At 61.1% G+C, this 9,190-nt stretch overlaps 4 protein-coding genes and 2 non-coding genes across 6 annotated transcripts in view; 1 reads left to right on the top strand and 5 right to left on the bottom strand.

The window, feature by feature from the left end:
- AMSG_01411 (glutamine-scyllo-inositol transaminase) overlaps positions 1 to 698 on the bottom strand; it is a gene marked incomplete at its 5' end in the record, with an annotated part of 2,247 nt that extends 1,549 nt beyond the window's left edge. The window contains one exon of the mRNA XM_013906560.1: positions 120 to 698. Within this exon, the coding sequence (XP_013762014.1) occupies positions 120 to 698 (579 nt within the window). The remainder of the gene's footprint in view (positions 1 to 119) is intronic.
- Positions 699 to 1,669: 971 nt separating this feature from the next.
- AMSG_01410 (uncharacterized protein) lies at positions 1,670 to 4,549 on the top strand (the record flags this gene model as incomplete). The annotated part of the gene is made up of 1 exon (XM_013906559.1): positions 1,670 to 4,549. One exon carries the CDS (start codon positions 1,670 to 1,672, stop codon positions 4,547 to 4,549), a length of 2,880 nt encoding a protein of 959 aa, XP_013762013.1.
- Positions 4,550 to 4,648: 99 nt separating this feature from the next.
- On the bottom strand, positions 4,649 to 4,726 carry AMSG_20005. Its single transcript has one exon. It is a non-coding gene; the product is annotated as a tRNA-Met (tRNA).
- Positions 4,727 to 4,752: 26 nt separating this feature from the next.
- AMSG_20004 lies at positions 4,753 to 4,830 on the bottom strand. Its single transcript has one exon. It is a non-coding gene; the product is annotated as a tRNA-Met (tRNA).
- A 593-nt stretch (positions 4,831 to 5,423) lies between these two features.
- Positions 5,424 to 6,321, bottom strand: AMSG_01409 (uncharacterized protein). The gene is made up of 2 exons (XM_013906558.1): positions 6,264 to 6,321; positions 5,424 to 6,129 (listed from the first exon to the last, which is right to left on the bottom strand). Exons 1-2 carry the CDS (start codon positions 6,303 to 6,305, stop codon positions 5,446 to 5,448), a joined length of 726 nt encoding a protein of 241 aa, XP_013762012.1. The 5' UTR covers positions 6,306 to 6,321; the 3' UTR covers positions 5,424 to 5,445.
- A 343-nt stretch (positions 6,322 to 6,664) lies between these two features.
- Positions 6,665 to 8,636, bottom strand: AMSG_01408 (uncharacterized protein). The gene has a single exon (XM_013906557.1). The coding sequence runs from the start codon at positions 8,541 to 8,543 to the stop codon at positions 6,969 to 6,971; it is 1,575 nt and encodes a 524-aa protein (XP_013762011.1). The 5' UTR covers positions 8,544 to 8,636; the 3' UTR covers positions 6,665 to 6,968.
- Positions 8,637 to 9,190: the final 554 nt, after the last annotated feature.

Raw genomic sequence — 9,190 nt, 5'->3', positions numbered from 1 at the left:
GTGACTACGCGCTCCCTCCCATGCTCGCTCCTCAAACCACGTCCGCACAAGCGAAACGCAATGGCCCCCATCGCCGCCAGTGACGTGTGCCGCAGTGCAGCCAGTGACCGCAGACACACCAGCGGGCCGGTCACGGCCAGGGCAAGGAGGCCGACCCAGGCGCGCGAGGTAAAGAAACTGCCGCCTGGCCAGAGCTCGGCAAGCAGCGGCTGGATCATGTCGGCAATGATGATGTAGTACCCGATGCACGTCCCATAGCTCTGCAGAATGACAGAAATCTGAACAACAGGCACCCATTTTCTGCCCAGCGTCGCAGCTGTCAAATCGGTGAAGAGCGGCGCCCGCGTCGACTTGCCGGCCTCGACCAACAACCCGACCGAGAATGCGGTGGTGATCATGACCGCCACAAGGAGAGCCACGGCAAGAACAAGACCAGCCGACTTGACTGCAAACGGCAGCGCCAGCATGCCTCCGCCAACAATAGTGTTTGTCAGATTGACTGTCGACGTGAGGACCGACGCCGTTCCGCGCGGGTGGGCGCCCCGCGCCGACGTCCGCGAGCCCACTCCTGCAGTAAAGGTAGAGAGCAAGTCAGAGAGCGACGACGAGGACGACAACGACGAGACCGATGACCCACTCCGTGATACCGTGCCACTTTCCGCTGTCGCCGTCGCCGACACAAGTGGTACAGAATCCATGCTGGTGGTGGAGGGCGTCAGCGAGGGGTGATACCGAGTCTGACGAACCGATGACGACAAAGTCTGTCGCTGCCTGTCGGAGCCGGGCTTGCGAGAAGGAGGGAGGCTGGCTGGGAGTGGGGAAGAGGGAGCAGAGGGGGGGGGGGGGGAGGGAGGCAGATAGAAAGGCGGATGGGAGGGGGCGCGCGGGAGAGAGAGAGAGAGAGAGAGAGAGAAGGGAAGGAGTCACTTGATCTTGGACGCGATGTCGTGGATGTGGGTGGTGAGAATGCGGCCTTTTCCGAATGCTGGGCGTGATCACTCGGCTGATCGAACGCTGGCGTGGCCAACAGCAGCTGGTGGAAACAGGCGACAGCCACACCACGACCACGACCAGACCGCAGACACACTCGACCAGCACTCTCGTGATCTGCACTCGTGTGCTCATGGGCACCAATCTTCTCTCTCTCCCCACAGAAGTCCTGTGTCTCATTCTCCACCACACCCTCTACCCTCAGCTCAAGCCCAGCAAGAGACCCGAGCGCATCACCCTCTCTCGACATGCGCCGCTCGGTCCGCCGCCGGATGGACCACCAACAGCTGGCCTGTTCCGAGGAATAGAAGCCGTAGTGGCGGTGGCCAAGACATGTACACGGCTGCATTCGATAGTGTACAGTGCTGATTCGGACTCGGCCATCTTTGCCCCGCAATCGGCCCACGACCAACACGTCCTTCGCTCAGCCCTCCGTGCCACCATTCTCGTCGTCCCAGAATCGCTCTCGCTTCCGCTCGTCTCACCGCTAAGATCGGTGATGGGACCTTGTTGTGTTCAGCCTGCCTTTCGACCCATCGGCTGCAAAGGCGGCGTGCCGATCTCGGCCTCGTCAGGGCCAGATGCAAGGCGGCGATCCGAGTCGTCGGCAGGTCCTCCTCCGGCCGACAACGTGTTTGCCCTCTGGCGCATCGGGATCACCACGCTTTACACCTCGCTTATGTCGTCGATGGAGACCTGCTGCGCTGCGCAGGGTCTCCTGCCGATGTACGTGCCACGGGCGCTGCCCATGCCGCCGTCGAAAGCGATGGTACGCAACGTCTTTGTTGCTGCGGATCTTGTGCTCTCGGTCCTCGCCGACGGCGTCCTTCTCGTTCACTCGCTCGTCTCGACTGAGCTGCTTCTTCGGTACAACCTCCTTGCCGAGTTTGCGCCCGAGCCGTGCTTTCAGGACATAGTCGTCGAAGATCTCCTCACCCAGAACGGGCTCGATCCGGAGACAGCCTTTGACCCCTCGCCCGAAACGCGCATCGGATCCAACTGCATTCTCGACACAACACCCGCACAGGCGGCTGGAAGAGAGCCCAAGTACATTGTCCTCCGGCGCGTCTTTCCTGGCTACCTCTCCCACGGCACGCTCCGAACAGCACAGATCGGCTCGGTCCTGGACGGGTCCGGCGAGCCGATCGCGCCCAACGCCGAGTACCGGCAGCTTGACGACGTCATTTCGTCAGTCTCCATTGCCATGACCTCCATCGAGCCTGACCTTGCCACCGCCGCGGACCGACCGATCCGGTACGGAGACTACCCGCGGGTCTCGTCAACCTCGTTTTTTGTCCGATTCCGCATCCTCTCGTGCGTTCAATTTGACCTCGCGTTCATCATGCACGTCGACTACTCGCCGTCGGGCATTCCGGTGGCGCCGGCGAGGCTCTCTCGGGTCTACCTCGATCCGATTCGTGACGTCGTCGACATCTACGCCCAGCTCGATGTGGTGGGCAGCAAGCTGATTGGCATTGGGCGACTCACAATGGGCCAGGCGCTCTTTGCTGTCGACATTGGTCATCTCATGGCCCGGCCTGGGCTCGATCCTCCGCCACACGAGCCGCGCGCCTCGCCTCGCATGGCGGCCATCAACCTCGAGGACTTTCCCGGAGGCATAGCCTTTGCCACCAAGACGCTCATTCACTGGCCAAAGGTGGCGCCAGGCGCTGCGCCGGCGCCGTATCCGCCCGGCCACCTCTCGGCGGGCGGGCAGTACTCAGACGCGTTTATTGCCGCTGGAAAACCTGAAGATTTGACCACCGCGGAAGCGCCAGGATGTGAGTATGCCATCGTCACAAGCTCCATCGAATGGTCGACCGTCTACCTGTACGCGGTGAGTGCCGACTGGCACGACTTGTATCTTGCCGCTGTCGTCAACACGCCGCGCGTCTTTCGCATTGCCTCCTTTGATATCATCCACCACGCCGAGCCGACTCCTGACGGCAGTCTCGAGCTGGAGCTCTCGTACTCGTCGCTCCGTGAGGGATTCCGCATGCATCGCCGCGTCCTTCCGTCGTCGGCGACCATCCGATGCCGCCTGCCCCACATCGCGAGCCGCCGTCTCGGGCGCGGCCGTCCACCGCTACAAGTCAACTCGGACGAGTGGGACATTTCGGGCTTTGCGCTCATCACCCTCCGCGCACAGGTTCTCGGCTGGCACGGCATGCTCGACGGCGACGACGGGCTCCTGGCCCCATCCGACGAGCCAGCGCTCGATCGCATTCCCGTCGCCACGCCGGACGCGCCCAAGTACGCCGTTGCGGATCCGGCGGTCGACGCGTCGACGCTCTCGCCAGACCTCCTTCGCGAGGATCTCGACGAGAGCCTGCCGTGCGTTGTCTCGGCATCGGTCAACCAGACGAGCATTCCCTGGCTCAATGTGGTGACGCCTGTGGAGATGAAGATGAGCAGCGCCTTTGTTGGCGGCGGCTGGCTTCTTCTCGTGGGCAACGTCGATTTTATGCCCGGCTCGCACATCTTTGTATTTTCGCCGCAGCCGGCCGCGGCAGCCGGGGCCCCGGCGACAAGACCGCTCCTCGCGGGCAGGCTTCCAGCAGACGTTGCGACCGTCATCAGCCCGCTCGCAGGCCTTCTCTACTACTCGGGCATCATGACGTCGCGGCGGCTGGTGGCGCTGCGATTCAGCCTCCTGGTGAGCCTCTTTTGGCTTCCAGTCGGCTCGATCGTCTGGTGGCGCGCCGGGCACGCGCTCGGTTGGGCTTGGCTCGCGGCCACTGTCCCGGTCGCAGGCATGGCAGCGATGGCGGCGGCTGGCATCCGCGCACTCGCAACCAACTCGGCCGCCGCCCACCACTATGTCAGTGCAGTCCCACTCACTGCGTTTGCCGGCATTTTCGCCCGCTTGCTCAGCACCGGCGGTTATGTGCCGGAAGCGCTTCCAGCAGTCGCTCTCGCCGGCATCGCCACTGGCTTCTCGCACCGAGTCGAGTCGCTGGCGTCGTACACGAGCTCAAGCCTCCTCCTCCCGTTGAATCCGACGCACTGGTTCTATTGCGTCTTTGCGCTGTACCTCATCTTTGCGACTGGAGCCGGCGTAGGCTCACCTGGCTGGTTCGTCCTCGTCCTCGTCTACAACGTCATTACCGGATTGGCTATTGCGACCAGCGCGGTGACCATCGGGGCCACTGCCGTTGGCCCGACCACCTACATCGGCGGCTCGCTGCAGAATCCGACAACAGCTGCAAACAACGACCCGCTCGTGCCGCGTGGGAGCAACCTCGCGCGCCTTGTTGCCGTCCTCGGCGTGGTCGTTGCACTCTGGTTCGCTGCGCTCGCGTGGATGCTCGGTTACATCGACCCGGTGACGCCGCTAATGGAAGTCGACAACAGACTCGACGCTTACACCATGATGTCTCCTGCAACCACCGATGCCATCGACAAGTTCCTGGCGTCGGCGCTGCCCGCCGTCCGACGAGCGAGCTACGCCTTTCAGCTCGATCTCCTCTACGGCTTTGATGCCGGAAGTATGTGTGCGGCCGCCGAGCGTCTCGCCTCGTGCGGCCTTCGCAACATCACAGCAGGCGAGTTGATGTGATAAAAGATGACCCACACACAGCACCAGCTCAAGCCTGAGGCCAACAACAGAAGCGAGCGATGACAATGGAGGGTGGGAAGCAAGCCAAAAAAAGAAGAATGCCGGCACGCGGAATCGAACCACGATCTTTCGATTGACTATATGAGTCGAATGTACTAACCGTTATACTATGCTGGCTGGGGCTGGTTACAAAAAAAACCAAATGCCGGCACGCGGAATCGAACCACGATCTTTCGATTGACTATATGAGTCGAATGTACTAACCGTTATACTATGCTGGCTGTTGGAACTGCCATCCGTTTCCACTGTATTTGATATGTCCATTGCTTTGCACGTCGGGACGAGTCGGGCACACAGTCCGTGTCGGCTTTGCTTGTGCACCTGGCCAAAGTTACACCTTCAATCCATGCCACTCTCTAACCTTTCCAAGCCGCCCTCTTTCCCTTTGCGCGAGAAAGCCATGCTCTGCGGCGGCGATGCGGCAGAGGACGTACCTCGAGCGTGGAGCAACGAGGGAGCGGGTGTGCGAACACTTGCTCGCCCGGTGCCACGCAAGAAAAGCTGCCAAACACAAGCCAGTGACGCTACCACCCCCGATCATGTCCTTTGGTGGCCTACCTCTCCATACGATGGTCCTTTCATGTCGGGAGAAGGCGAAATATGCGCAAGACTCTGCTCTTGCGCCGCAAAATGAAAAGAAAAGAGATCGTCCCATGGAACACGATCTCCTATCCTCGCCGCGCGCATCGGCTCGGCACATACGCGAATGTGCAGCCCTGATCTCATGCTGATGTTGACGGGAGCGGGGCCTGCAAGTCAACGACCGCGTGGCAGACAAGATACTGTGTCTTGCTTGGGGGCAGCAGCTCCGATGGAGGAGAGTGTACTGTGTTTCATCACTGGGGGTAGTCGAAGGAAAGCAGGTCCGGGTTCGTTGCGGTGCAGGCGTGACGGAGACGGGAATAGACTTGCCTGTTCTGTTGGTAGGTGGCATTGTTCGCAGCTTCTGCAGCGATGGCGGCCTCATGAGCAGCGTGCTCTGCGGCGCGATCGGCATCGATGACGGGCGGAGCGTTGATGCCGCCGATGAGGCCCGACGTGTCGGCGTGGTGCTTGGGGTGTGCCCTGCGGACTGGCTGCTGTTCGGGTGAGCCACCGATGTGGGCGAGCGAGGACGAACCGTTGTGGCGGTTGGGATCGACGACATGGCGACGACCCGAGGAGCGGCCGGAGCCACCGGTGGTGGGATAGAGATCATACTCTGGCGATGTACCCTCGGTCAGGAACTTTGTGCCACGGGTAGGTGCACGGGGCGGCTGGTAGCACGGATCGCCTTCGACGATGGGATTGCGACCAGTTCCCCACACCTTGGCCGCAGCGTACGACTTTGACGGGCGGGCGGGAACCTCACCTTCGAGCAGTGGATTTCTCGAGTATCCCATGACCTTGACCTCTGCAGCAGACCTCTGCCTGGGCGTAGGCGACCAGGCATCCTGATGGAACTTGTCAGACGGTAGTCCCGCTCCCCGCTTGTCATTGTATCCGCGCGCCCTGCCCGTTGCCCGCGGTGGCACTCCGCCCTGTCCTCCCCCCCGTCCGCCGCCACCGTCGCCGTCGCCGACACCGCCACCGTCGACCAGCACATCGACTGCATGGTGAGTATGGGCATGTATAAGGCATGTGTATGTGTGCATGGGTGTAGGGGTGTACGTACTGTTCCGAGAATGGGGTTCGTCGTGTACAGCCGGGGATCCATGTCGTGGTTGGGAACGAGTCGGCTGTGCCGTTGTCTTGTCTCTGCCTGCCTCAGTGCCCAAAATTTCAAACCATTTGGGCGGCGGCAGTTGTACCCGTTTACGGTACGGAATGGACGAATTTGTCCGTCGCGCAAGCCGCGCTCAGGCGACGCTCCACAGACGTCGCAACGTCCATGAATTGTTGTAAAAGAGTAGTACAATGTGTTACTGGCTGCCACAACAGAAAATAGTCGGTGATGCAGGGATGGACGCCGCACGCGGCGCAAAAGGTCCGCGGCCGCGATCGATCGCTTACTATGAAGCTTCCGGCAGGCGAGGCAGTCGCGTCGCAACGGCTTGTTGGGGAGAGTGGTGATGACGAGCAGCCGCTTCAGAGGGACGCTTCCGCTTGCGCGACGGCGCGGAGCTGACAGCGTCGGCGCTGGCAGCGAGGGTGTCGATGATGTCGTGGAGAAAAGCCACGCGAGTCATGGCGGGGCGTGGCATCCTTCAGGCGGGTGTCTACGTGTCGGCCGCCATCACGTACGGGCGCGCGTCTCACCTCAAGCCGCAGGCCGAGCAGGCGTCGCGCAGCGTCGGCCGGTGAGCTGCAAGTCAAGCATCATCGAGTTGTTCACTTTGAGACGCGCGACAACGCGTCCAAACGACCGTACCATTAAGGGTTACTTGCCGACCTCACCGTTGTTGTTGTCGATGTCGGCAAGCTCGTCATTGTTGTCGGTGATCTCGCCATCGTCGTCGTCGCCATCGTCGTCGGCAACCTCACCATCGTTGTCGTTGTTGTTCTCGTCGTCGTCGGCAACCTCACCATGGTCGCCGTCAGCATCATCAGTGCCGCCCCCAGCAACCTCGGCTCGGCGTGCCCGAAAGACGTGTGGATCAAGCACGGCCGCGTGAGTCCCACGCGAGAGCGCCTGCCGCACAATGTGGGTCCACGGCGCCGACACGTATGTGACAAAGGCATTGAGCATGCGCGAGGCGTTCAGAACCTCTGGCACCGCCTTCTTCGCTTTGGCCTTTCCTCCGCCTCCACCCGCCCGCGACAGCGAGGCCACAGTGCCCGTAGCTGCCTTGGCGATCGATGAAAACGTGCTCCGCCACGACTTCTTCTTGGCGCCCACATTGGCCTCACTCGCCGCGGCAGCCTCAGCGGCGGCAGCTTCATCAGTCTGCCAGTCCATCCAATAAGCCGACGTAGCAACCTGGGCGCGGCCCTTCTCGTCGGCGCCGCGGAGCATGAGAAACTCGACCTGATCCTTGGCCCGCGCCTCGGCCTTGCGCCGCGATAGCTTAGCCGCCGACCGCGCCACCCGCTTGCGGAACGCGCTGGCCAGCTTGTCGTACCCGACCACGCCCTGGAAGATGACGCCGAGCTCATTGAGCGAGCCGCCGCGAACCCAGGCGACGAGCTCGATGGCGAGGACCTCGTCTTCGAGCAAGTACGTCGCGCCAAAGATCTCCTCAAAGTTGTCGACGGTAAATGTGAGCTGCGGGTACGACACGGCGACGGCCGAGCCCTTGACGTCCATCTGGCGCGAGGTCGGCGAGGCATAGACCGGATACGACGTGACTGAGACAGCCTGCTCCCACACTCGCGACTGGGCCGCCTTGCACACCGCCACCACCAACATATACTCCATCTGGTTCAGCACCAGATTCAGATAGAACGTGGCCTCCCAGTTGATTTCCGGATCGCCAATGACCGGCGCCGACGCTGCGCCTCGCCGGACCACAAAGTACGGCTCAACCTGATCTGAGCCATCATCCTTCCATTTGCTCTTACCCTTGCCCTTGCTCTTGCCCTTACCCTTACCCTTGCCGCCCACAGCCTCTCTTCTCGCCTTCAGCGCCTCCTGGCGCCAGACGTAGAAGACCAGATCATCTCTATCTGGATCATCCAATGCCACAAAGGTCTCCTCAAACAGCGGAGCCCAGAACGCATCCAGATCATCACGCGTCGCAGCAGCAGCCGGAGCCGCAGAGCCAGCAGGGCCAGCAGCAGAAGTGGTACCAGTCTCATCCAAGCCCGGACGACGATGATCAGCCTCATCAGCCTCATCACCAGCACCAACATCACCACCACCGCCATCCGATCTAACTTGCCCAGGTTGTTCAGGTTGTCCAGGTTGTCCAGGCTGTCCAGGTTGTCCAGCCTGGTTGGCCCTTGTCTTGCGGCTGCGGGCAAAGCCACGGATGGCCTCAAGGATGACCTCTATGCGCTCACAGAGCTCACTCATACCAGGTCAGAGGAAACTGTACGAGTATGAGTATGTGTATGAGTATGAGTATGAGTATGAGTATGAGTATGTGTGTGTATGTATATGTATGTGGTGAGGTGTGGTGTGGTGTGGTGTGGTGACCTGGCTAGTCGTCCTCTCTCGACTGACCGACAGACAGTGTTGATGATTCCGATCTTTCCACAGGTTGGGACAGATCTTGTTTCTTGTCCTCTCTTTCTCTCCGATCTTCCCCATGTTCATCATGTATGTCATGTGCTGGCTCAGGTTGTCTGTTGCTGTCCTTGATCTGTGCGATCTCCCCTCTCCATTGCATCGCTCTGCTCTCTCTCCGTCTTCCCCGACAGAACAGAGATCGCCAACGTCAAGTACATACTCCGATGCAGCTGCATTCTCATCCCCTACCTCATTCCACCGTACACTGTCCCCATCATTGCTATTGCCCAAGCCATCATCGGAATGCACCTCCATGACCTGCCACCAGCTGCAAGCAGTTGCCGCCCACCAGCGCCCCGCCCGTCTCTCCCCCCCCCCCCCCCCAACCCTACCGCCCCCCCCCCCCCTCCCCTCTATCACTGCTCTCGACAGAACAGGGAACATAGACAAGGATGGACATGTCGACTGATGTTCGTAGGGTATGTTAGTGG

This window comes from Thecamonas trahens, assembly GCF_000142905.1.
Source record: "Thecamonas trahens ATCC 50062 unplaced genomic scaffold supercont1.5, whole genome shotgun sequence".
Classification (NCBI taxonomy): Eukaryota; order Apusomonadida; family Apusomonadidae; genus Thecamonas; species Thecamonas trahens.
Note: the sequence above shows the minus strand (reverse complement) of the source record. Positions and strands in the feature narration are given on the sequence as shown.